Source organism: Dermacentor variabilis, chromosome 8 (genome assembly GCF_050947875.1).
Source record: "Dermacentor variabilis isolate Ectoservices chromosome 8, ASM5094787v1, whole genome shotgun sequence".
In the NCBI taxonomy this organism is placed as follows: Eukaryota; Metazoa; Arthropoda; class Arachnida; order Ixodida; family Ixodidae; genus Dermacentor; species Dermacentor variabilis.
The window spans coordinates 16222892-16250805 of record NC_134575.1 but is presented as its reverse complement, the minus strand read 5'-3'; the positions used below and the strand labels follow the sequence as shown (position 1 = coordinate 16250805).

General features: G+C 43.6%; 2 protein-coding genes across 2 annotated transcripts in view; one reads left to right on the top strand and one right to left on the bottom strand.

Annotated features, from left to right (window-relative positions):
* The first annotated feature begins 185 nt into the window (after positions 1–185).
* On the top strand, positions 186–26402 carry Rint1 (RAD50 interactor 1). The gene is made up of 14 exons (XM_075701247.1): positions 186–431; positions 583–827; positions 2804–2977; positions 3747–3881; positions 4539–4674; positions 5753–5866; positions 7759–7981; positions 10138–10275; positions 11113–11312; positions 13288–13369; positions 14345–14570; positions 16991–17171; positions 19160–19278; positions 21469–26402. Exons 1-14 carry the CDS (start codon positions 312–314, stop codon positions 21659–21661), a joined length of 2286 nt encoding a protein of 761 aa, XP_075557362.1. The 5' UTR covers positions 186–311; the 3' UTR covers positions 21662–26402.
* Positions 19235–27914, bottom strand: part of Tmep (Transmembrane endosomal protein) — a 39604-nt gene continuing 30924 nt past the window's right edge. The window contains exon 10 of the mRNA XM_075701249.1: positions 19235–19418. Within this exon, the coding sequence (XP_075557364.1) occupies positions 19235–19418 (184 nt within the window). The remainder of the gene's footprint in view (positions 19419–27914) is intronic.

Here is a 27914-nt window from a genome sequence, read left to right as displayed (position 1 = left end):
GCAATACAAAAAGATACTCAATGAAAAACGCAAACGCTAGAACAAGCAAAATTTTCATCAATAAAGAATGATAAATGCGCAGTTGCGAGAGCTTTATCGAATAATAAACAAGTACTTTTTTATTTAGGTACGACACTGTCAATCAACTAGGCAAAACACGAATGGCCAAATCAGCGCGCCTTCTCTTTAAACATGGCGGCTCCCTGGCGCTAGCTGGGACGAAACGCCAGCTTGTAACACGATTTTGTCGATCGAAACCTCGCAGAGAGAAAGAAAGAAAAAAAAACAGACTTGAAGGAAACAAAACCACAATGGAACGAAACGTCGCGGACGACCTAAATCGCGAATTCGGGAACGATGTGAAAAACCTGCGCAAGGCGAAGAATTATCACGCTTCGCTGATGGTTAGGAAGCAAGAGATCGAGCAGAGAGTGAGTACCACAAGTGAACGCGTTTTGTTAATCTTTCCTTTTCCCAGTAACCGCGGGAGCGGTCTGCCGTTCTGTCGTGCAATCTGTTGCCGTTTCGGCACCTTACGTGTTGCGTTCTTGTCTTTCTGTTTCCCTGAACGAAACGAAACAGCTCAAGGCGTCGAAAGGAGGTAGCGATCCGGAGCAGTTGAAGGGACTGCTCGGCTTCGCGCGAGAGTCCCTGGAGAAGATGCAGATACTCGAAGGCGTTCACGGCAAGATCTTGAACGACGTGTCGGCGCACCTGGACAATGCCAGCCTGGTCAAGAAGGAGTTCGAAAGCTCCCTCACCGACATCCAGAAGCTGCTGCGGTTAAAGCAGTACCTGCAGTGGATAGCCAAGATCGAAGAAACCAGGTGAGTGCATGCGGCCAACGCGACTCTTCTGTTTCTGATCGGTTTCGCTTCGCGATACCGGTCTCAACAGACTTGTTGACGATTGTTACAAAACAAAAGCCATTTTTCACAGTCCTCGCAGCTCACGTCATACGACCCTGCGCGTTGTGCGCGAAAAATTCGTTGGGCGGGTTTTATTTCGAGACTTCATTGAGCGGATGGGTGAATTTTCTGGCTGCTGTGATCAACCCGTAGCGAGAGAAATTAGATTTGTATCTGAATTGAACAGCTATGTTTACTTAAAATACATTTCAGACGAAAACTTCACCCATGCGATAGTATGTTCAGAGCGTTGCGAAAGAGCCCCAAGGACAGAAAAAATTTTTTTTTTATTAATATCAAACAAGCATAAGCCGTGAGCAGATAGAGGTGAAACAAGAGGGAATCATTGACGGTCCTGCCTAATTAGTGAAAAGGCCAGCTTTAACTTCACAGCATGCGACGTACAATTCCAATATGCTTCAACATCGCACCTATACACAATAATCAGATTAAATTAAAATTCAGTGGTGATTTAGTGGCAAATGCAAGTGAAATGCGTTAGCATTATGTCTCACCTCTTTAATGTCTCGGATCAATGATTTAAACTGCGTTCACAACATTGCAAGTGTTCAGCTAGGAGCTCACTCGACACATGTCCTGCCTCTTCAAGGAGTGAAGTGCAATTCTGACAGTGGTCTGGAGCAGGCCCTGTCATTTGTGCAATACACACATGCACACTCTTCTAAGCCCTCCCATCCCCTCCCAATCTCTACCACGTAACCAGTTTCCCACACTTCGCACACACACATACACACTTTTTTTCCACTTTGACACTCCTAATGCTTACATATTAGAATATCCGAGTTTAACATCCCAAAACTATACAGGGGCTTGCATGGGAAAACCATTATGAGGCATGCTGTAGTTGGAAGAGCTCTGGAATAATTTTGACCACCTGGAGTTCTTGAACAAGTGCCTAAATAAAAATGCATGAGCACTTTTGCATTCTGCTCCCATCTGGCTGGGCTACTTGCACTTGCTACCAAGTGGAATGCATTGGCTGTGGAACTTGCTTTGAAGATTGTTCAGGAAACATACGAGCATGTATTGCTGCTATGACATACTTGCACTGGGCAGAGCAAGAAAGTTAGATTACTGCACTTCAAGGCTTGGTGCAGGCATGTCTGCACTATTAGTGCACAGAGAATGTATTCCGTGAGAATAAAGATGTTTCTGAATGTAATGTATTCTGTGATGCAGTGGGGAGCATCACGTGCCCTTATCTAATCTTCTTGTAAGCACTATATTAACACATATGTGTTATATAAACGAAATAAGTGTTGATACCTGAAGCGGATGTTCATATGTGCACATGCTTTTGTGAGCAGAAATGTAAAGGATGTTCACATTTGTGAATGCCGTCCATCTACAAACATAGTTTGCTGTTGACATTGCGTATCATTGTCATTGCATCATATCGTTGCCATTGTGGCTGTGCCACTGTGCTGCTAAGTATGCGGTTGCAGGTTTGATTACCGGCGGCATTTCGGTGGGAGGGAAATGCAGAAGCGCTTGTGTACTTTTATTTAGAAGCACATTTAAGAACCCCAGGTGGTCAAAATTAATCCGGAGTAACCCCCACTACGGCACGCCTCATAATGTGCGTCCCACACATCCCACTGTTAAGTCTAGTATGATAAATTGCCAATTTTAATGTGATCTGTGTGTAGATGTGATTTTTATTATTTTTATTGTGCACAAACACTCAAAAACTGTGTGACCTGTCATATCAGGTACCATATTTTGCATCTGCCTATAGTTGCAAATTTCGTTCTCTAAAGGCTGAGTGTTTGTTGGTGACCTAGACCCTACTCAAACCATGTTGTGGACCTTTTGCCTTCAACTTCTATCATCCTGGTGAGGTTAACAAAGATTTCACTTGCATTTGGGCGCAGCGAATCAATCGAGGAAGGGATGAGTCAGGGCCAAGATGAACAAGCCGTGTCGCACCTCTCCTTCCTGCTGCAAGTGTGGCAAAGAGTGCGTGGTTCGGCCTGCGTGCACCTTGTCGACTTTCTACGAGAAACCATCCTCTACTGGCACCAAATTCTCAGGGATAAGTTTGAAAAGTGAGTGGTCCACTGTTCTATGGTTTTTCCAGATTATTTGCTTTCATCGCTGGACATACCAGCAGATCTTCTTGGTGCAAGCAGACTGATTCAAAACCTCTTAAGGCACACAGTGTTCTATCAAATATGCTAACCTTCATTAAATAATGCTTGTTCATTTAAGTTGAATTCTTGTTGAGCAAATATGTGCGTGGTGGACACACACATAATTTTGTGCATTGGATCAAGCACTAGCCATGAAGTCTGTAGGTCCGAGTATTTTGTATGTATTTCATGAGCTTATAAGTAAGGGTAATAATTATACATTGATTAGTTGATTAATGCGGTTATGTTGCATCAGTTTTTCAGATGGCAGCGTTTCACTGTTGCTGCAGCATAGTATGCCATAATCTCAGAGGCTATGCTTCTGGTGTACTGCTATACCCCTGCTTCTCCATATAGAAGTAAAACATTCTGTACTCAAGCCTAAATGCCTAGGAAATGCCGTGTTTATTCTGCTGCATTGTATTTAGAGTGTCAAAGGTGTCATAGGTCAGGAGAAAATCTCAAAACACCTGTTTTTATCAGTTTGCAACAATTTGTAACGGTTTGGAGTCTTCAACACCAGAGGCAGTTGACAAGGGGAACAGGAATGACACAGCCATGTCATTCAAGTCTTCCTTTTCATTGTTTGTTCCTGTGGTTGCATCGTCTCCTTGCTGATTGCTAGCTATGTCTTTTGCTTTGCCAAGTTCCTCTCAAGTTTAATGATGAGTCTCATTGCACGCAGGGAGTTCAACAAGGTTCTGCATTCCATGGGCTGGCCCATCCTCAACACGGGGGTCAGCGCGCCTGTTTCCTACACGCCAGAGCTGTTGCTTCCGTTCGAGAAGTGCTTCATCAACCTGCACAAGATCCAGCTGCCGTATCCTTTTTCCTTTTGACATCTTTTGAAAGTTTTTTTCATGTACTGCTATGTATGCATTGCAGTATTCCTGTATGCTTTCTGCTTTTTTGCTCGGTATGGCCTTTTAGGGAACAGTGTATCTCCACCTGAGTTCTTGCAAAGTTTCGGTAGTATCACATGTTTGTTCTTCGCACGCTCACTAACTTTTTGCCTACTATGATGGCTCAGTGGCTATGGTGTTGTACTGCAGAGCTCAAGGCAGTGGGTTCGATTCCCTGCTGTGGTGGCCACATTTCCATGCGGGCAGAATGCAAAAAGTGCTCGTTCACCGTGCTTTGGGTTTATGCTAAGAGCCCCAGGTAGCCAAGTATAATTGAAGCCCCCAATTTGAAAAGTTCGTTTTTTGAACCCCCCCCCTCTCCCCTGCTGTCAACACATCCAGGAAGGGCAGTTTGAGGGAGCATGTTCGTTATGCTTTACACCAAAACGGAGGCTTTACTTCAAAGTGATACACCTAGAGAACTCACATTTAGGTCGTAAGGTCGAGCCATTTAGGCTGTCGGTTTAAATATCTCTGTACAAACTTTTTCTAATTATGTAATAGTTTCCTTGGATTGATTAATTGCATACAAGTGGTGGCTTGGTCCTTGACATGTGGCACGCCTGGATAAACAGAGAAGGCCTGGAGGGTTCACAGTTGGACGTCGGATCGACCACATCGGTGCTACCCTTGGAACTGATGCTGCGACCACTGAAGAAGCGCTTCCTATTCCACTTTACTGGGAAACGCCAGACCAACAGACTTGACAAGGTTAGCAAGAATCGACCCACGGGCTAGTCGTTTCGTTATCACAGAGATGCAGCACTGGGGCATCGGACAAGATAGGAAGGAGCAAACAGACACTGTGTGCTCCTTCCTATCTTGTCCTATCTTCTAATGCTTTCTTTCTTTGATAAGGTTGGCCATTTTTCCTTGTCAAGGCGGCGTTATGACAAAAAAATTTTAGGGCTGCTTCATGTTTGAATCAAACTAGGTTACCGCAGAAGCTCTGGGCTAGCTTCCATGTATACACGATGCAGAAATTTCCCAATGACCTCCATACAGCATGGCGAATATTCTTAAACGACTTGGGATCCTTGAGTTTAAGATGCACTCGGACAGGGCAGCACAGCTTCGAGAACATGCTGATCACATTAATTTGGGCAGTTACCACAAAAACTGGTGCTCCAAGAGATAAAACAATATGTTGTGTCAGCAGCAATAACAAAAAAATTTGGAAGACGCTTAAGCTTCGTTTTTAAGAGTGGATCATGATAGCATTTAAAGATCCCTGACTGCTTCTCACGCTTCCTAGAAACTGCAGTTTATGTAACCGTAATGCTTACTGGAAAACGTTGGTGGCAAACACTATATGCAGAGTCGAGCGGGTTAACTTTCTGGTAGAAATGCAGCGTCTTACATGGGCCGCGGATGCGCAGAGGCGAACACCATTTGGATGGTGTTGTTGCAAGTAACCGATGTAGCAAGCCAATCTATGAATGGTAGAAACGCTGGAAAAGGTGTTTATGTTTGAGTTCCCACGTAACAGAATTATGTTTTTGAGTATATTCAAATTACTAACTTATGATATCATGTCTGTAGGTTGTGTTTAGGTTGTACTTTACGATTTTTCTGATGCATCATGCTTTGAGGAATTTGATTATTTGAGTAATGCCTCTGCGCCATGCAGAGGGCCTGCATTGTCGTGGTTCAGAATGATATTTCGCTAAACAACGTCCGACGCAAGACACTGACACCGTATTTTATGCGACACAGGGCCCTTAACACTATCGCGTTAAAACTAAGTAAAGCAGACTCATCATGCAGCGTTGTTGCTCAACCTTTGCAGCCGGAGTGGTACCTGAGCCAGATACTGACCTGGGCTGCTGACCATGGAGAGTTCTGCGATCGCTTTGTCCAGGCAATTCTTGTGAAAGCAGGTGTTGAAGGCATGCAGGCACGGGTAAGTGTCCTTCTTAATGCAATTAGCATTCTCTTGGGTGGCTGACCCACTTTCTTGGGCTGTCTGTCTATGATCTGTCTGTGTCTGACCATATTCCTGCCAACTTGGCTCACTGGGTAGTCCATGGTTCAATGTATAGCACATTGCCCTGCTGTGCTGAGTGAGCAGGGTTTGAAACCAACTGTCGGACCAACTTGGGTGGCGGGGTATGTGACAGTAGGTATGCTCCACTCTTCACTATATGCTGCTCTTCACTGAAAGTCTTTTGTGCAAACTTGTATCACCAGGTGTGTACTGTTATTCAACGACCTTCTTTCACACCAGCTAGGGTCACTGGGTATATGCGTCATACTATGTATCCTTATGATCTTTATCTGAATATATATTCAGGCGCGCTCCACATGCAGTCTTCGGGGCGGCGGCGCTAGATGACACAGCATATCTAGAGGACGGTGCGAGAGGGGAGTCCAGCTGCATACGCCTCTCATCTGTGACCAGTTTTGGGAGCAGTAATACAGTGTTTTGCTGCATTGCTGCAGTGCTAATCGCATTAAGGTTGACTGTTGTCGTGAGGTCAATTCTGCCGGATCTTTTTGTCATTACACCTTAGGAAGTTACATTTAACTTGTTTCATGGCTGCTGGCTGTGAGAGAGTACAGCATGATGTTGGTGTTAAAGGGAACACTTAAATAATATTAATTAGGCAACATGATAAGCAACAGTTGCTCAGTGTTATCGGAAAAAAATGGTCCGATATGAAGTGTCAAGCAGCCACCTATACGTACTAGCATAGTCTGCAGGACTTCATGTCTTAACTTGACTGTAATGTTTCATCTTGGGCGGTGGAGTACCAACCTGGCATTTCGTTTCAGAGTGGGCGGTACTGTAAATTGGAAGAATCAAGCAGCACACACGAGTAAATGGACACACGAGCATAACTCACATGCACAAATGGAGGATTGACACAAAGCGCTGCATTTTAACGAAAAATGCATGTGACGCTTACTGGACATCTTAGTTTATTGCTTTATGGTCGTAGAACCTGGCACTGGTTATCTTTCAGAATCTTTTTCTTGCTTGTTTTGTTTTCTTGACAGAGGTGCTTTCAAAGCAGATGCATTTATGAGAAACAAATCATTGAGTGAGAAAACAGGAGTCAGTGTCAGGGATTTTTGGCATTCCTTTCTTGCAAATTTCTGTTCATGTTTTTAGGCACCCTGCTTTGGCTAAGTCATCAATGTAGAACTAGACTGTCAACAGGATTGTCACTTCATTCTTCTCAGCCACAACATTGTTGCAATATGTCAGTACCATAGGTCGACATGAAATCTTTTATGACGACAAACACTTAGCTGATTACATGGTCACAAGAGACAAAGTGGCTGATATGTATTTATTGACTAAACAAAGCATACTTTACTGTCACCTAGGCACCTAGTTGTATGTGTGATCATGTCATACATACACGTTGCTAATGACAAAAGTTTCCTCACGGTGCATCTTTAGTAATGCACAATTTCCTTTGTTGTAGTTTAATAAAGTTAGAAGAGTTAACTGCTGGGCTAGTTGGTGATCTTGCATACTGAAAAGATTTTGCGGCAGAAAACAAAACACACAAGAAAGACGACGCCCGTTGTGTCGTCGTCTTTCTTGTGCGTTTTGTTTTTTGGCGCAAAATCTTTTCAGTATGTAATAAAGTTAGATTTGTCATTTTAACCATTCCTCTTACACTACGTTGTCTCCATTCCAAAGGCTGATCTTTGGATTTGCCTTTACATGGCTGAGGTAGCTGCAGTCACATAGCGCAGACTATCAGCGTAAAAATGCAAGCGGTTGTTTTCAGGGGCTATGCTTGCCTACACTGCAACCTGCAACTCCAACCCTCTTTCTAGCTGGAGCTGATGCGTGGACTGGTCCAGATCGGCATTCACAAGTTGCAGATGGACTTGCCGTCGCTGCTTGCCGACGACCAGCTGCTGACGCACGCCATCGAGGAGGTGCTACTGTTCGACCGGGAGCTGCGAAGTCAGGGCTACCCGCCCTTCTACCCGTGCATACTCAACGTGCTCACCGCCGACCACTGCTTCATCCGGTGGATTGCCCTGGAGAAGAAGTGTGCGTGGACGTGGCCTGCGCTAATTTCTCTTCCATAGTGTCCTGTATTTCATATAGTCCAAGCTGGGGGTTCATTTAGAGGGCACTACATTTCCAGTAGTTGCTCACGGTTTACAGCTCAGTACGAACTAATAATAATAATAATAAAGAATAAATAAATAAATAAATAGAAGGGAAAGAACTGTATCATCATGAATGTACAGATGAGACAAAGGTGATGGTGCTGGTGTAATTATGCTGGAGCTTGCCAGTTAATTTTAACCTACCTTTGGCACCTGCACGTAATATGCTGCTCTTATGCCTGCAGTTATAACACATGGACAACTGGACTGTTGCATATATGTAACGATTTATTTTTCGTTCTGCATTGACAGTGATATTTATGAAATCAGAATGAATTTGTAGGGATTGCAGTAAAATTCACTGCGGGGCAGCAACTTGGCACTCTAATTGTCTGCCACTCTGATTTGCAAGGGTGATGCCACCTGGTGATTTGTTCTAAAATCAGCTGCTCCCCCACCATTGCAAATTCTCTTGCTTACATTCAGCATAACAGATAAGTTTGGCCGCTGGATCTATCATAACAGATAAGTTTGGCCAACAACTGTCAACTTCATCATGATGAATACCACAGACGATGAAACAAGAGACCTGTGAGCAAAACAGCACATCTGGGGACATATTCTGCGACGATCACTATTGACGATACTATCATGTTGGCTGTCAGATGCGTACTGATTGGCTGGTTGAGAAAAACTGGATTAGCTGATTGAGCACTACGTCACACGATAGATTGGCAATACTAGTATCACTGAGAGTGATCGTCACAGAATACGCCCCCTGTTCTCTTGTCTCGTCACCTGCTCTGTGTGTCATGGTGAATGTAAACAGACTAGTGCGGCCAACTTCTGTTAATTCAACCCTGATGGGATTGATGAAACTGAACTATTTTTACGGTGAATCGAATTAAACAAGAGGCAGTAAAGGAACACCAAAACATGGCGCTGATTCATTTGGCAGGAATTACAAGATTCTAACATGTCCCCAAATCAAACCCACACCCACTTTTTATAGGTTCAAAGTAGAAAACAAACCTGGAAATGACATTGGTGCTCCTGAACAAAGTTGAAATCTAATGCGTATTTGATGTTTTCGCAAGAAAAATGTAGCATAACTCCAACTCTGGTAAAAATAAAAATGAAACCAGCAACCTTTGGCTTCACAAAATGGAAATTATTAAAACTCTGTGTCCATCTCCATCACATTCAGACAGCATGTATCGCTGTCTATGAACCACATTTCATCCTCCATACACTTTATTGTGTATTTGATACACTGAATTTATTAAATGACTGCAACCATCACAAATAGGATGGTCCTCTCGCACCTGTGGTAACCAATTCACTAAGTTGTCTTGTGATGCATACAATTCTTCAGATTGCCAGAAACACGTGCTGTGACTTGTTCTTGCTAACTTAGCATGTAAAATAACTTATTTTTTAAATGAGCTTTTGTAATAAATGACTGAAAGCAACACGTCGTTGTTATGCTACGTGAGAACTTCTGTTGCCGTCTTGTGATGGCCATGGCAATGACACTGACTTGTCTTGCTCTGACGATATGAAACCAAAACACTGTTTTGGTGCGCATTATAATCGGGTGAATGCTGTAGTCACTTGTTGCGAGCTACCATTTTTGCTTAAAGATCTTCTTGAGGCCAGCCAAAAATGGCCATTTTCTGTGGGAGATCACGCTTTCAATGAATTCACTGACCCCTAAGTGCTGCCTAGAGAGACGCTGCTGCTATTGGGGTTACCACCATTATGTCAGGCACACGTGAGCTGACCAGTCAAGCTTGAATTATCCGGCAATTGCCAGTTTCAGGTTCCAAATGACGATTGTTATGACCTAAAGAAGTGTACAGGCACCGGCAGGGATGATTGACCAGGATCGAACTGCCTGAAAAGTTTAATTAACTGGAGCCAAATTAACAGAAGCTTGCAGTATCTTATCTTATATCCTGTTCATGTGTCACTTGTTCTGTTGTCTGCTCTCTTTTCTCCATGTTGCACACAAACAAACTAGCCCAGTTTAGAACTCTAGCGCAACAATTGCCTTGTGTTTGTTTGCATTGCAGTATGTTGTTTGTCATGCAGGCGCCGATGAGAAACGCGACGTCCTCTTGTCGTCTCCGACGGCGTGGAAGCCACAGTTCGCAATGGAAGGTGATGTCGACGACTTCAAAGTTCCAGAGTGTGCTGAAGCATTCATGATGATCCTGTCTGCTATGACAGGTGAAGTCCTGCCATCATCTTGGAATGTTTACTTTTTGCTTGTTTAGTTCACAGAGTAGGTAGGGCATTCCTGTGGCCGAGATACCATGTGCGGTGATGCAATTGTTGTATCGGATGTGCTAAGCTGTGCCAATAAAAAGGCTAGCCCTACTTGAAGCAAGACTAGCTGATTCACGTTTTTCTGTGATATATAAGTAGGCGCAGTGACAACTGTCTTCAGCTATCGAAAATAGTGGGTTGGATACAAAGTTACAACTTTCTGGTAAAGATCCATTGGCTGACTCGTATGATAATTGCTAGAAATTGTATGATAATTGCTAACAGGCTGTTCCAGGAACTAAAACTTACTCAATATGGCCCACTATCAAAGAGAACACCTCACTATTAGTACGCCAGTGCTGATTAGAGATCACATTGCACAAGAATATGTGCAAAACAATATTTTTTATTAATGTACGCTTGTCAAGTGCTTCACATCGATCAACCACTTTTCCTTCCTCAAAAATTTGAAGAAATATATGTTATAATAGTATGTTCAGTTTTAACTTGCTGTTTCCTTTAATAATGCATTGTGATATCGAAACGTAACTGCCAATGCCAGTTTCATTGTCAATAACTTTTGCATGTTTTGAAGCGCGAGCCCACATATAACGAGCTACTGATACAACAGCCACTTTTTTCCGAACTATCAAGCTCATTATAAACGGGTTCAAATGTATAAAAGCACAGCACGCCCGTGCCATTCCTTATGTGCGCCGCACGTAGAAGACCATGTATCACCAGCTCCCCCCAGCCTCAACGAGCCTCAGAAATTCGTATCTCAATTCCTGGCTGCAGAGCGTTATCGCCACCTCGAGCAGCCTTATCACCGGCTCAAGTTTGTGAGCCTGCAGCAGATCCTCCTGGAAGACTGGAGGCTGTGCCTGCAGCAGATCCTGACAGCACGGCTGGAAGAGCTGAACCTGGTCGCCATCTGCCCGATCGTGAACGCCGCCAACTACGTGGTCCAAGTGCTGGCCCAGTGGAGCATACAGCCGGTCAGTCGTGCAGTCAGCATGCAAGTCATTTAGCTTGCTGCAGTAGCTCTGTTGGCTGTGGCATTCCGCTGCCGAGCACGAGATTGTGGGTTTGATTTCTTTCCACGACAACAATACGAAAATGCTCGCATACCACTTCTTGGGGCCGTGTTAAAGAACACCAAGCGCTGTGAATTCATCCGGAGCCCCCCTTACACCACTATGACATTTTCCGTGGGCTGTGTGTAGCTTTTGAACATTAAAATGGTGCGGTTATTCTCCAAGTTCAAGTTTTTAGTTTAGTCAAGCCTTGTTGCTTTTTTTTTTTGTTATAAAATGTATATAATGCAGAAGGAGGTCTTGAATTCAGAACTGTCAGGAGGACCTCCTGTTAAAACGTGTACATAACAAAGAATGTACACTTAGCGACAAAGGTTTACAACAGACGAAAAAAATATATGTCAGCATATTGGAATTAAATAAACAAAACAACAGGTAGTTCAGTATTACACAGAAATAAGATTTGTCAAAACAACAGGTAGTTTGATATTACACAAAAATAAGATTTGTTTTATTTATGTGCAAGCTTATCAGAAAACATTTCTTTTTCATTTTGACTAAGAAACATCTTGTTTCTTCGTTTCACTCCTAAAAGACTCCTGACAAAAACAGTTCCTCACTTCCGTGGTAAACAGATGTTTACAAAGGTTATTTTTAAAAGTTCTTCCTCTGTTTCAGTCTCAAAAATGCCCCGACTCCAAACTTATGTGCAAGTCTTCCTCAGTAAGCATAATCTGCAAATGGCACCAGAAAACACCAAGTACAGAAGAGAAACAAAGACGACATTCTTTCTGACCTTTCCTGTTGTTTGTGTTCTCTGGCGCCACTTGCAAGCTATGGAAAACCAAATAGTCCAGCAGTAACAGGTTTTGATCGTTAGGCAGCCATTAGCCACCCAGTAATCATGTGGCCTTTTGTATGTGGCCTTTAGCATATGGGCAGCATGATGTGGCATATGTTTTCCCAGGAAAACTGCATTAGTGAAGAGGTGTTGTATTTGCATGATTATACTGGCAACCGCGAATACAGTGCAAGGAAGGGAAGATCTGACTACCTCAAAAGTAAGCTGAAAATGGAAAATATTAGAAATGTACCCATGCAAAGTACATTTGTAGTCCTGGCCTGTTTTTAGCCGCGCATGGTATGTGCTTTCTTACTTTTTGTCTTAATTTCTTAAGAGGTTGCTTTAGCTCTGTGTCAACTCTGATTTCTCTATTCAAGTACATGTAAAATGCAGAAACGTTCTCATGAGACAACTGCCAAACTGATTTGAATGAGATTTGTTACATTTAATATAGAAAGTTGAATTCTAGCAACCATAGGAAGCGGAATTCTGAATTAGGACCTCATACTTTTTAAAATATTGCTGAAGATTGGTTAGTTTAATTAAATATTGAAGCACGAAGTTTACAAATTCATATCTCTTCCATCAAAAGCAGCTATCACAGTTCTGTAAACTGCAACTGACAGAGCCTTTAAAGTGTCAAATTTGATTTACAGGTTTACTGCATGCATGACATGTTTACAATACTGATGAGGGCTTTTCAAAAGTCCTATTCGCAAATTAGCAGCATATCTAGGAACGGTATTAGTATAATAATCAGTTTTGTATGCTTTACAGCATTGAGATATACTTGGACTGAGTATTTTTTCTCTCCCTTCTTCTTTCTTTTTTAGCTTTTGACACTTTTGTTTACATATTGATAGCCTGAATAAAAAAAATCTTCCTGCAGTCACTATATTTTAAGTTTCCTTTAAATGCAACAAACCGCATACAAATCATTGCAGAAGATTGCCGAGAAAAACTAGTTCTTTGTTTCCATGTATATTGGATGGAGCCCCCAAGCTAAAGCTTCTTTCTGAGGGCTTAGCATATGCAAGAATGCAGCTCACCATCAACCAATACTAACACTAAAGCATGATTCCCTCTTTTCAGTTCTTTGTCGAACTTCTGGAAGCCTGCAACGAGATGCAACAGAAGGAGAAGCAGAAGAGGCAAAGTACAAAACAGGCCAATTGTAAGCGACTCATTTTGTCCTGCCTCTATTCTTCCTTCCATGTGTAGCAGGCAACACCACGAGAGCCACAGAGACTTTTCTTATTCTGCTCGCATTTGCTATAAAAAAATAGTGCATCAGGTGTGAAACAAAGATATGGGTATGTATCGTGTGATTCAGTGTAACACCAAGTCTCATACTTCTATGTCACGAGATAGTGTGTAATTATTACATGGAAGGCATCACAGATAAAAACCTATTTACCATCAGACGAGCGGAGCGATGCATTTCTGCAACCCATGGCCGCAGCGTGCCGTTCGCTCTCGTGACTAAAACATAGTACATGTATGTTGTATGCTTGAAACAAAAGATAGCCCAAATAGTATGAGATTCGACGTAAGTACTGTTACATCCCCACATTGCAGTTTTAATATATAAAGTAGTTATTCCATAGAAATCATTGCAGATCAGTGACAACTGCACTGCAAAATGGGCTGTATGAGAGTTCTGTGATCCCTCTTCTTTCGTAGCTTCTGCAACATGGCTGCTAGGTATGAAACCAAGAACAGGATTAGCTCAGCATTGAGTTTATTAACACAGAGCAATCTTTGCCTACCCGCGCGCACTTTAGCCTGACTGGGTATCATCTGTCTGGCCTTGAAACAATGATTGCATATAACAGGAATGAGGAAAATTTCGTACCCTGCAAGAAACCGAACCCGGCTTGTAGCATGGTAAACGATTAGCTATCCTCGGCACCACGTTAACAGTTGACACAGGGTGCGGCATTGTATGTAACTGACTTCAGCCCACATCATCTCATGATAACTGTCTTTGGCACAACAGCTGAAGCTAACTATAATGTAATGGAGGTTGGATAAACTGTGTGTGTGTGTTTTGTGCAAATGCTCTTGCATAACTTAGTCAATCGTCGTAGATGGGATCTGCCGGAGCTTTCTGTCATCCTTTTTTTTTCTCACACATGGCCATCCCCAGCGGAAATGGTGGACCCCGAGGAGGCGCTATTTCTGGCTGCCTCGGAGACACCGTCAGACGATAGCAGCCAGCTTGTGCCTATGGCCGAGTACGGCACCCTACAGGAGTCGGTGTTCGAGGAGGTGTCGCAGCTCCTCGAGAAGCTGTACACAGACACCGTGCTTGCCATCGTTGATGAGCTGGTGCTTGACTTCAAGGCCAAGAGCAAGGCCTACCGGCGGGAGAAGTGAGTACTTCTTCCTTTGCAGTTGTTTGGTAGACTGATAGACGTCGGAGAAGCACGTCTGTGTTTGATGTTTCGATGGGCACCAAGCGAAAACCGGAGGCTGTCTATTAAGTACTGGCACATACCATATTTATTCGAATCTAGGCCGATAGTTTTCTTCAAATAATCATATTCCAAACTCTAGGGTCGGCTTAGATTCAAGGATTTTAATAAACGCACCAGTTTTTAATTGAAACTGCTAAATATGGTGCATAGCTAACACCATCTAGAAAAGTCAGTATCGCAGCCGCTACTAGCCATGCCAGTAGCCAACCGTACACAAGTGAGGTCGCCATTTTGACCTGTGTCGTGTCTGCCGTATTGGTGTGCAGCGTGGTGTTATCGCGATGGCACCAAGCAAGAGATGCCACTACAGTGCCGCTTTCAAGCGAAAAGTTGTGATAGCTGCAAAGGCATCATCGAACCTTCAAGCTGGGCGGGACTTCGGCGTCGACGAGAAAAATGCCCATCGTTGGAGGAGACAGCGACAGCAGCTTTTTGCGTGCGCCGCAACGAGGATGGCATTTAGCAGACCAAAGAAAGGCCATCACCAAGTGGAGACAGTTTTGGCCGACTTTGTTCGGACGCAGAGAGCAGCTGCCTTTCCAGTGACAACAGAAGTGCTCCAAGCGAAAGCGAGGGAACTTTCGAGGGAACAAGGCCTAATGCCAAAGGATTTCAAAGCCAGCCGGGGCTGTCTTCAGAAATTCATGAAGCACTTTGGCTTCAGCCTCTGATGTCGCACTTCAATCACCCAGAAGCTGCCAAGCGATTTCAAAGAAAAGTTGATAGCTTTTCAGCACTACAGGCTGCGAAAGGGAGAAGTGGCAGGCTACAACCTTGGGCAAATCGGCAACGCCGACCAGACGGCTGTGTATTTTGATATGCCAGTGGCATACGCCATGAATGAAAAGGGTGCCAAGGAGGTGAAAGTGCGCTCTGCAGGCTACGAGAAGCAGTGAGCAACTGTGATGCTGTGCTGCACAGCTGATGGACATAAACTCCCTCCTTATATGATTGATATTTAAATGGAAGACACTGCCTGCGCGAGAAACTTTCCCAAGAAATTTCATTGTGCGGGCAAATGAGAACGGCTGGATGACGGGTGCGATGGTGGAAGAGTAGGTTAAGATTGTGTGGCGATGGCGTCAAGGAGCCCTTTTGACAAAGAACTCGCTCCTTGTCCTCAACTCTTACCGTGGGCACTTGACCGACAACGTGAAGGCTGCACTCGCCCAAGCGAACACGGACCTCAATGTCATACCGGGCGGCATGACGGGCCAGTTGCAGCCACTTGATGTCTGCATCAACAAACCTTTTAAGGATCGTCTGTGGAAATATTACACGGACTGGTTGACTGACGAAGACCACATGCTAACGGCAACGGGCTGCATCAAACGTGCATCGCTATTGCAGCTGGCAGGCTGGATAGCTGCAGCGTGGGGCGACATCCCAGGTACTTTTATCGGTCGCGCCTTTAAAAAGTGCAGCATATCTAATGCAGTTGACGGTACCGAAGATAGTGCACTGTTTGAAGGTGACAGTGACAAAAAACACAGCGACGAGTCTAGCAGCGACGACAACGTTGAATGAGCTCTGCACTTTCAAATTCAATAAATGCTGTTTGTATATTGTGAACACTTTTTTTGTTTGGCCTACGTTCGAGGTAACATATTTTTTTTGTTGGCTTTGAAATTTAGGCGGTCGGCCTAGATTCGAGTAAATACGGTATTTTTGGAGTTGTAGAAACTGCACTGCATGATTATTGCATGGAAAATGGTGAGAGCTAGCAAGTATGAACGTTGGGAAGCACTTATAAGGTACTAATTCAATTTGATAATAAAGTTGGGCTCTCACTGTGGGGCCCAGCATCATCGACATTGTTGTGATGCCACGACAGAGAACAAGATTTGCTCACACTGTGTAGCAATAAGACTGGGTATGTTGACATTGCTCATCAAGAGAAATAAAGAAGAGTGATATGTGCCTTTCTCCTAGCTTATGGCAACTACAGCGACTGCAGGAATGGTGCAAGGTAGTGTTTCATGCATCATGAAGCATTGACATACTGGGAACCAAAACCAAAACTGACTCATCGAAACAAACATTATAGTAATTTACTTAGGGCACTCTAACACTTCCTGGTATGTCTTCTAAGGTTTAAATGGTTCGAACTTTCGTGTAATGCACAAATCTCTGAGCACTAACGACATGTTTCACAGAAACCAGCCTTGCAGAGCATTGCGAAAACCTGGAGTGTAATGCACTGGTACTGTTGCGCTATGGACACCAGCTGAATTTTTGGAGCTCTCGACTACGCCTGCAATCCGTGTCTTGTTAGAGAGATAGGTTTTTGCTAATATCTGGCATGCACTCTGCAGGTGGTTCTGCATGCCGTCGCTGAACGACAGGGAAGACGCGGGCCTGACGCCGACTGCCTTCCCCATGCTCAGCTGGCTGCAGTCCAGTCTTCAACAGCTTCAGGAGGCCCTCGCTGCACCACTCTTCAACACCCTCTGGCAAGAAGCCGCGCGAGGCATCAGCGTGTTCTTGTATGAAGAGGTCGGTGCTCGTAACACCTTAAGTTCTGAACAGCTTCTCGTGTAATGAATGAGCTCATAGTCATTAACTCTGCAAGCACTCATACGCATTGCTTCTGTTCATCAAAGAAACTTGTCTGTTGTTTCCATAACTGTGATTGAGTTGATAGCTTGTAACACAATGCTTTATTTGACCTTCAATGCTTGTCCACTAGTACTAACCTTACAGGGTCACTAAAGACAAACGTTAAATCAGTATACACTGACAAAGTATTATTTCATTTTATTTTTGTTCTACGTTTGCTGGTTTTGTGGTAATAGGTTGATTACCGGAGAGAAAGCAAAGGATAAGGCGTCATTTTTAAATATTTCGCTTCGAAATGCCAGCACCAATATGTCAGTGTAGCGTCACAGATTTCACCGTACGTACTTTATAATTGGGCCATTGCAGCTTCCTACACGTTCTTGAAGCTTGCCAAGTCCAATGTTTGGCTCTTTTAGAACGCAACATATACCATGTTGGCCAATAAAACATTCACTAGAGCCAGGCAGGCGCCGTGAAAACCTACGTCGTCATGGCCAGACCACCTCCATACATGTTTCCGCTGACCAGGCTAAGTACCGCCAACCTACCCTCCTCCTCCCTTGCTGATCCCTTCAGCTCCCGGTGTCAAGCAGACTAACACAGTCCTAGCTTCTGTTTCCGAGTGGATGCGATGTCACTGCCATCTGCTACTGCTGCGTACAGGAGCAAGCATGCAACAAGCGAAAGTTCAAAAACTAGAAATTCCAGAAGCAGAGCTACCGGCTACGGAAACCCCAAAAGTGAAAATTGCAAAAGTGACACTAGTGTGAATGATGAATCAGGGAACAGTGGCGCGCATCAAAGGTTGGCACTACTTAGCAAAAGCAATCGTGGTGCATGGTTGCAGGCACTTTAGTCATCTTCGAGATGGCGTCAGCACCCATCTTTTGTTTACGCTTTTCTGGCGTGTCACGCCTCCTCTTTTTGTAAGAGTTAGTTTTTCTGGTATTGGTAGAAGGGTAATTGAATAATTCAGTTCAATTTACTTTCCTCTTTAGTGCCCCTCTAGGGATACAGTGTCCCTCCTCTTGGGCTTTAGGAAGCAATTGAAGTTTTATTTCTTTTGCTGTGCTTTGTTGTTTCTTACAATCGATTTGCTTCATTGCATGCACAGTAACAAAATACTAGTGTTTTGCAAGTATCTGTTCTTTGTTGTTTTTCTTTTCTCTCTTTCGCTCTACTCAGTTTCCTCTTTTTCACAGATGTATATTGTGCATTAGCTTCTGTTTTTAACACACATTTTTGTTTGAATCCTTCTTTGTAATGTTTACTGTTGCAAAAGATGGTTCAGTCCTGTTTATGTAGTTAAGAACATGCTGTTTTGCTGACCTTTATGCACCATGATATTTTTTTTTATTTTTTTCCCCTAATGTCGTCATGTGGTGAATCTACTATATCTAGTAGTGCTAGATGTTTCGTCAGGTGACCACTGAATTCACCTTTTGTCTGCAGCATCATATCAATGGTGTCAGTCAAATAAATCAGTAAATCAGTAATGCATTTAGTTTTGAGACTTTCAAGACATCAACGTGCATGTGCGTTCGTATGTTTGTTATGTGAATGTGAACGCAAGTCTTCAAAAGGTAATACAAAAGATGACATCAACGTTCACTCAGTAAGTTGATGTCACCCTTTGTCTCCAACAGCATGACAGTTGTGCATTGTCAACCAAATAAATAAATAATGTATTTAGCTTTGGGACTCCGAAATGTCTGCCCACACATGTATCTGTAATTCCGTTATGCACATGCAAACGTAAATTTTTTAACCTCTCACTCCCCTTCCGTGTTGCAACAAACACTGCAGAGGATGGTACTTTCGAATGAGCATTTTCAGGCAGACAGAGAATGTTTGAAACCAAGCCGGTTCTATTTGGGGCCAGATAGAGGTCACTCATGCCTTCATCTCATCCATACATGTTTCAGCTGATCCTGGAAAACTTCTTCAGTGAAGGGGGTGCCATGCAGCTCAGTTTTGACATGAACCGAAACCTGTTCCCCCTATTCAGCACCTACTCCCAGAAGCCAGAGAACCACTTCAAGGAGTGAGTAGTACAATAATTTTGGTTCAGCTGCCTTATAGCAGTCTGTGTAAGTCTTCAACGAAAGTCTCAAGTGCCACCAGTCTCGTTCCTGGGGTGCGTCATTCCTGAACACTGGTGCTGGGCTTGTTTCTGGCGGTAGCCTGCAGTAAGGTTTTGCATTAGTACAGCTACCAATAAATGCTAGGGGCCATAGCTCTTTAAGAGAGCCAGATTTGTTTACACTTTTGTGACAGATTGTTCCCTGTTTCTTTAACTCACTTTGCATTGTGATGGTTGCTGGCCAAAGGTAAGCCAAACCTATCTCGATATAACGAATGCAGGTACTATAATGAACTAAATTTCAAAGGTTCACAACGGTATTTTAGCGTGTAATGAATACAGCTGAGTCTTGCTGTAACAAACACTGATACAGTAGACTCCTGTTAATTCTACCCTGGTTAATTCAACCTTTTTCTTAATTTGATCCCAAGTGAATGCCCCTGCTGGTGCTCATGCATTTCTATAGACCCAAACTTTCATTATTTTGATCTTAATATTGGTGTTCCCCGGATAATTAGAACTTGAACGGTGAACACACGTCATCTCCCATCAAAAATGCTTATTTCAGGCCTGCCCTAGGGATATTTTCAAACAGTAAAGGTAGCTCACTAGCTCTTATAACAGAATTCGGCTGTATAGCAAATTATTAGATATAACAAATCATCCAAATCAAAAATTTTCTCACCGATAAAAAAGAAAATCTGTGTAACATATTTATGCTTATAGTACAGTCGACTCTCGTTACAACAGACCCTGATAATCCTGCAAAAAAATGCCCATTTCATCCAAAGTGCATAGTATTCGAAGCGCCTCACTTCCAAAACTTTGGCCACTATGTCTAACAACGTTATTGCAAAGAGAGAGTGCGATGTCCAAAGTAAAAAACAAACAAAAAAAAGTCACAGTTTCACCCGAAAGGCGAAACATCAATTGCAATAGCAAATTAGTAGACAGCTATGCAAAGTAAGGATAGCAGTTTTATCAGCCATATAAAGTTGTAAACATTCGCTTACTAACTAAATTAACAAGCACGGTGTCACGCGCCCACAAGTAAACATGAACACGTCTCGCTCTATGACCGTGAAGAGTCGCTGTCAAAACGCTGGAGTCAGGAAGCACGTCAGTAGCAGCGAGCAAATTGACCTTTGTGCTGTCTCTTGCTTCAATGCGAACTAAACGTAGAAAGCACGGTGCATACGAAGCTGCTGGCACTGGGTGCACTTTGTCCATATCGCAGATCACTTTCAAGATATGGCACCCGTGCGAGTGCGCCGTAAGCAGCAGCTGCCGGAGCGGAACCCCCCTTTCCCTTGCCTCCCCCCTTGTCTCACGTGCAAAAGAAGATGGTGCACTTCCGCCCCGCTTTCCTGCCTCGCGCGCGTGCGATATTGAGCTGCGATTGTCAACTGAACCTCGCAAGTCAGTTGTCAGCCCGTGTCGACATGGCAAAGGTATGTTTTGTATGCCCGATTTTGAAAAAAATTGCCACTAATTGCCACTAATAAGCCAATAGTCCGTTGTAGCACGGTCTGTTAAAAGCAAACTTCGTTGCATTAATAAAATAGGTCGAGCAAACTAAGGTTGAAATATGGTCTGTTATATTGGAAGGTCTGTTGTATGTGAGTCCGTTGTGACAAGCGTAGACTGTACTAACAAATATTAGATTTAGCAAAGGTATTCTTCTGCGGCGACTCTGTTATAGCAAGGTTCGACTATAGCATGTTAAAGAGGGGCATATAAGTTGTCTGAAATATGCAAGTTGCGCATTCCAGCATTTTAAGTTGTTCATTACTGCCTACCAAAAATGAGCTACCCTTTGTCTGCTCCAATACTTTACACACTTGTGTAGTCCTTGGCAGTAAAGTTGAAAGAAGCTGTCACAAATCTGCCTACGTCAGTTTGTGCATTGTCCACTCTCATTTAGTAGCAATAGCATTATTGGTTGTTTATTCGACTTTAAAATGACGGGAACAAAAGTAAGGCAGTTTCTGCTGACTGCACTGTAAGTGTCTGGCTGCATCTGCCGACACAGGGAGGGCAGGAAAGAGACAGGGAGAGAGATAGCGTAAGAATAAGGAGACTATTTACATATTGTACAATGAGATAACAATAAACATGCAGATAAAAGCAACCGTGTAAACTATCACGCAGGGTGAAAGAGGCGTGCATCCTGCTGACCATGCCACACCCCGTGGCCTGGATCCTACAAGAAACGCTCCGTGCGGCGCGGGCCACCGACGTCGTGACGGGCGGCACGGCGCTCGAGGAGCAGGGCGTCTCGTTCCTGACCCCATCCCAGGCCATGCACGTGCTCTCTAAACGCAACGACCTCGTGCACACCTGAGTCATCATCCCAAGCTGGCCGGCGTCATCAAGCCAGCTGCAAAGCCGGTCACCTAGCCACGCTTGTCACACCCCTCCACATGCTGAGGTCCTTTCCCCAGCCTTTGTGCAAAGCTTTCGAGGCATGGCCACGTCGCACACCGCGCATTGTCCCAACCGCGACGAGTTCGTACGTGCCAATGTTTGTGGTGCAGGCTTGGCAGAGGCGGCTTGTCGACAAGATTGCGTGGGTGTGGATGACGTAGAAAGCCGAAGAAGGCCCAAAATCTCGTGCGCTGCTTCGCGAAGTGCTTCTGCACAATCCTGTTGCATTGTGACCCTCACCGTTGTAAATGTGCCAATCTCTACTATGCGCTGCATGGGCAAGAGAAAACTAAATTTGTGAGAGTCAGCATGTGAATGTCGACGGTCTTTGAGCAGAAAGGTTGGAAAGCCTGCGAGAGATTTATTGAGCAAAGTGATATCTCCGGCAGTGTGTTTGCGAGGCAAAGGAGCGTGAAGCTGCACGGACAAGTTGAACTGCCAGTCTCGGGAGGATTACAGGAGGAAGCAAATTTCTTTGCTGGCCGTGTATTGGCAGATACGACACTGTTTGTTAGGGGCCGTCCGGACAAAGTTGAGAGGCAGCAGTCTGAAAAGCACACGCTGTGTACTACAGTTTCAGCTAAGCTTTTCCATGTTGCCTACCTGTCGAAACTGGAAATGGCAGCTATGCTAAGACTGCCATAATAACAAAGGCATTCAGCTTGTCTGTATCCATCTGTATCTGCTCTGGTGTATTCCCGAATCAAGTCACTTACAGCACTTATGCTTGGCGTGGTCCTCTGACACATTTTAAGAGACCAAATTGTGGAGTGTTAACGTGCAGGCATTTCAAAGCATATAATACACCACTGCAATGTAACCTCTGCTCCGGATGCTTTCTTTTTTTTAAGCTCCGGCAGCTGAAGGCAAGAGATTTTACGCTTGACATCTCGGTGTATGTGTTATGAAGGAAAGAAAGAGAGAATGACCACAACGTGGGAAAGGAAACGATTTCATTGCGCAAGCTCTTGTTGTGCGTTGCTGACATCCGAAGAGAGTTGAGCTTGGTTAGGAAACTCGGTGGGGTGTTCCGACATGTTGCCATTCCCCATATCACAGCAGCCGCATGTGCTAATTCCTCAGACGTTTCAGCCATTGTACAGATTAGTTGGAAAGAAGGCTTGTCGACAGCTCCAACGAAACACAAGCAGATGCCAAGACTATAGGTCGGATCTCAGTCGATGCCTCGTTGGTGCAAGTCAGAACCTGTGAGCAAATGAAGCTGCAAACTAACCTTTAATTTTTTCTTGTAACGTTGCACAAATTGGAAGGACGTAAACTCTTTTTAAGATGAGCTTCTTGATAAGTTTTGTTTCTTTGATAAGCTGATAAGATCATTGATTGATAAGCCAAGCAGTTTTTGAACGTCTCTTTAGTTGCCCTTAGTTGTGACTAAGTATTTTCAGGGCCATCGCAGGCAGCCTATCAGTCACAAAAAGCAATTTCGAGAAGAAAAAGATTAGTTTCATGACTGCAGTATGCTCTGCATTGCTGCATAACTGCACCTTCAGGCTAAATTAACAAATAATCTGCATTCTTGCTTTGTTCTTAAATTTCCTAAACTCTGGCACATTTTATGTGCAAAAATGTGGTATAGTGGTAAGTACGCCATGTTGAAGAGGGATCTTTTATTCAGATCCAACTGTGAGTGTGTGGCATGCAATTTATTGACTGTACGACCAAGAAATTGAATGAACAGGATTTGTCTAGCACACGTGGCTGTCTTGATTTACAAAGTATGGTGTTGTTGACAAGCTTTCTGGAGTTAGAACCCAAAGTTGGACGAGCTGGTTGTTCATGCCGAGGCAGGAAAACAGCACTAGAGGCGAAATGAATGACAAATCATGTTGACGTCATTTTATTTCTTCTCGCTATTTGCGCCGTCTCTGGCACTGTTTTTCTGTCTTGAGGCTTACTGAGCACTGAAGTGTTCCATTTGTTTTTCAAAACATCTTGGGTGCTATCTTGATCACAGTTAACATGAACGCAGGAGCTTTGAGCAATATCTGTGCCATTCTAACGGCCCTGTGCGAGGTCCCGGCACTTGTGCGATGAGGACATCCTGCCATCGCGCACATGACCTTGTTGAAATGCTCGTTTGTCGTCTGCTAGGCTTGCTTTCTGATACAGATGGAGAATATTAAAACTTACAAGGTATGACTGACTGTAAAAATTAAAGATATACAAGAAGTTGTGTAAATCTGTCTACAGAAATTCTTAGACTTCGCATGGAGAGCGGTTTCTGCAGTTTGTGACCACAACAGATGATGCGTCAAAGCGACAATGACGCAGTTCACATGATAATTACAGTTTTATGCTTCGTGCCTAGTGCAACGTTTTCGGCGCCTGGTCAATAGAATGTGCTATTAACACAGAAAGCCACACATTGCCATGTTCCTGCTAACCGTGATGAAGATGGTACATTGCGCCTGTATGCATTCCAATCCACTACACAGTCGCCACTGCTGGATGTACAATACTGCACTTGTTTTCTTCCCGTTTTCAATCGCGCAAATCATGTTTCATCTAGTCAGTCTTGTTTGAGTGTCTCATTAGTGTGTGCAGCATTTTTATGACTCAATTTTTCTTTTTCTCTTTGCATCTCACATTTGACTGTGGCGTGAGGATGTGTGGTCATTCAGTAAGCTGAACTGGGTAGTAGGAACTCTTATTATAAAAGATACCTACCTATTTCCCATATTTTCCTCTAGTCCAGTCTGTGTTGAAGTACAGTCATGACTTTGATGTGATGTATTTTACGAGTACTTTGGCCCCGTCGCAACCCACTTCTACTATAGTGCTACGACATTCACCTACCACTCTGTAGAAAAGAAGTCTGGCGTTTTCCAGCATTGGTGCTTCTTATCGTCGGTCACCGTGTAGTCCTGATTTCTCATTTGAGCTTTCTTATTCTTTTTTCAACATTCACAAGTGTCTAAATTTTTCTAATCCAAGATCTTTCAAGCTGTACCATGTCTTGTCCTCAGGACTGCATAAGTTGAATGATATTTCACTGTAAGGAAGTTAAGTGTTCTCACAGAATTTTAAATTTCTGGGTTTTCCATCAAAAGTTGAGTTGTCGCATAAAGCTCATTTTCACCTGTGAAGCTTTTTCCGCAATCTACGGTGATTCTGGCTAAGGCATTCTGATGTCAAGCATGCCAAGGTTGCAGCTTCACTTCCCGACTGCAGCAGCCATGTTCAGACAAAGGAAGAATGCAAAAGCCTGCATGTACAGAGCGGTCTACTCTTAAACGGCAGGCGAGTACAGAGCACACGCGATTTTGGCCCTCTGGCGTTTGTACAATCTCTGGCAGCCAGAGCACCAGCAAATTGAGAGCTGCCCTTTAATAGCAGACCACACTGCGGTTCTGTTTAGCTGGATGTTGAAAAACCTCAAGCATTCGAAGTTTACCCGAGTCCTCTGTCCCACCTTCAATGGACTTCACAGCCCAGTTGTTGCTGATTAATTAAGCTTAGCATCCCATGATTAGGCTTATCATGCCAGAATAACATAGGGGCACCACCTGGAGTTAATGTGCACACACATGCATGCGCATGCTTGATGTGCAAGTGTTTTTGCACTCTACCCCCCAGCAACATGGCCACCGTGGCCGGTTATCAAACCAACGACCTTGAACTCGGTAGCAAAACACCGTAACCACTTAGTCGCAGTGGCAAACACCCAGGTTTGCCTTGGGAATAAAAACCGCATCTGCAAATGACATTTCTTCCAAGTATGCTGGTGCCGAAACCATAAGCACATACCTGAAAGCCATATTTGGCGCCAGAAGGATGGAAACAATAGTAAAAACATCAATGACAATGTTATTGTGTATGTGGGGGGTGTTTCAGCAACATCTAAAGCCAAGCTAGCTTTGATATAACAAACGCATACATAACAAATTATCAGATATAGTAAACATAAAGTGTCTCCTGTGGATATCGGCATGTAGCGAACATATGCTTAGAACATATATCAGATATCATGAAGATATTTTGGTATCGAATAAAACTTTGTTATCGCGAGGTTAACTTATGTCTTTGAGCAAATACCAGCTAAGCCAAAAAGCATTTCTGAAGCACATACAGTGCTGGAAGCGCATGTCTTCTACTACTCCCTTTTGCTCCTCACATATCAAAGTGATTGTCTGTGGCGGATGTCGGAGTTTACAGTTTTTCATTGCTTACTTACCGAAGGTGCATTTACCAGTGCGAAAGAGGATGAGCGATTGAGGGCCACGATTTACGACAATGGCCGATGGCCAAGCTGCCGCTGCTTGCCGCATTTCGTTTTCCCGCGCATTTGCCAACGCCGCGGTGCGCAAGACCATTTCCGCAAATTGTCGCCAGCCGCAGGAGAAGGTCTCGTCACAGATGTGCGTGTGTTGTTGTTTGATCGAGTCTTGTTGCACTCTGCCGCATAGTTGAGAGGCTGTAATTAGTGCTAAAGCATGTTGTTGAGTGTTGTTTCGCTGCAGCATTGCTTAGTTTTGTTGATGTGGCTGCGCTTTCTGTGGCTCCTTGTTCTCGGCCAGCTGTATTCACTTTTGCAGAGATCTGCCTTTGAGCAGTTAAGTGTGAAATGTCCTTGTTTAGTCTTTGCTTTTCTGTTGCACCTAAGACGTCTGTGGATGAAGAAACTGACTGAGCACGAAGTTCCCAAGCTGTGTCCTTATTCCCCACTAATTATCTTATTTCCCTAATAAGGTTCCTATACTCTATTTCATACACAGCAGGCAATGCTACAAAGGCTAAAGACGACGCTTCTCTCACTGTTGACATTTGCGATCGAAAAATAGTGCATCATGTATAAAAGAAAAAGGCACAGCTATGCGTGATGCAATCAATGTAAAATTAAGTGCCATACTTTTATGTCGCAGCATGTGATGCAATTACTACGAGAAAGATATTGCAGACCTGACTCTATTAACCACCGAATGAGTGAAGTGGCATGTTTATGCCACCAGCGGCCACGACGCACCACTCATGCTGGTGACTAAAACGTAGTTCATCGCATATGAGCTGCATAACGATGCACAAGTACTAATACAGTTAAATTTGTAAGTTGCATCTGACACAGAAAATAGCTTCGGTATATGCAATATTCATTATAAGCGGATATCTGTTACACTGGAATTGCGCTGAGACAATTTTTGGTTTAGCATTATATCCAAAAATTTGTCATATCAGTGTTCCTTATAGTATCGAGGTTTGACTCGTGTGATTTGACGAAAACTCAAAATCAGCAAGTTGTAGGTCTGACATATGAAGTACCACTTATTTGGTAGAAAGCATCACAGATCAAATACAACTGTGCTGTGAAATGTGCAGAGACTTGATTGACAACTCTCTTTGCATAGCCTCTACAGCATTGCCTACTAAGTATTAATAGTAGTATAATAAGAGTTTCCATAGGAAAGGTCTGTCGTTTTGGGGAGCACTGAGTAAAGGGTAAAAGTTATACTTTACAAATGACAGGGAATATTTGCCACTCCATACAACAGTGTGCAGTGTAGTACACTGTTAAATGGAGCACTTGAGCACAGAGCATTGCGAATTTTTCTCTGGCAAGTGTCAATCGCCCAGTTTCGCAGCAGACGACTTGTGGTTGATATAACTGACACCTTTCTACATAGTTGTGTGGTGAATTAACACAGCTTCAGGTGGCAATTGCAGCCATTGCATCAACAATGTAAGATCAGCACATTCGAGTGTTCCCCTTAACAGTGGACTGAACTGTACACGCAACTTTTTTTAAGCTATGTTTCTTTTTAACGAAAGATGTCATTGAATGCTATGACTGTTAAAATCATCAAAGTCATTATTGAAACTGAAAACTCAGCATTACCTGAGGGGAGTGGATCAGGGAGCAGCTGGGCAATTAATTTACCATGATGATCTGTTATTGAACACAACAAAATTTAATAGACAGTGATATCTTCTAGGCGTAATTGCAACAGCACACGTTATTGTGGTTATACGTCTGCCTATTTAGAAAGTCCAGTTGCCAGTTTTATTATAAATATTTTTTAACCCCTTAAGTGTTTGGACGAGTTCAGCTTGTCAGTGTGATGCTAGTTAACTTGGTTTTGAATGAGCTCAGCTCGCTAATGGCGATAAACCTGTTTTCAAATCGATTTGGACGGACTCGGCACGTCCCCTTAGTT

Bases quoted from the DNA above. Each gene is read 5' to 3' on its own strand.
- Rint1 (XM_075701247.1), top strand. From the start codon at position 312: ATGGAACGAAACGTCGCGGACGACCTAAATCGCGAATTCGGGAACGAT. The intron at 5,867-7,758 runs GTAAGTGTCCTT...CCCTCTTTCTAG, and splicing joins TTGAAGGCATGCAGGCACGG to CTGGAGCTGATGCGTGGACT. The intron at 13,370-14,344 runs GTAAGCGACTCA...GGCCATCCCCAG, and splicing joins AAGTACAAAACAGGCCAATT to CGGAAATGGTGGACCCCGAG.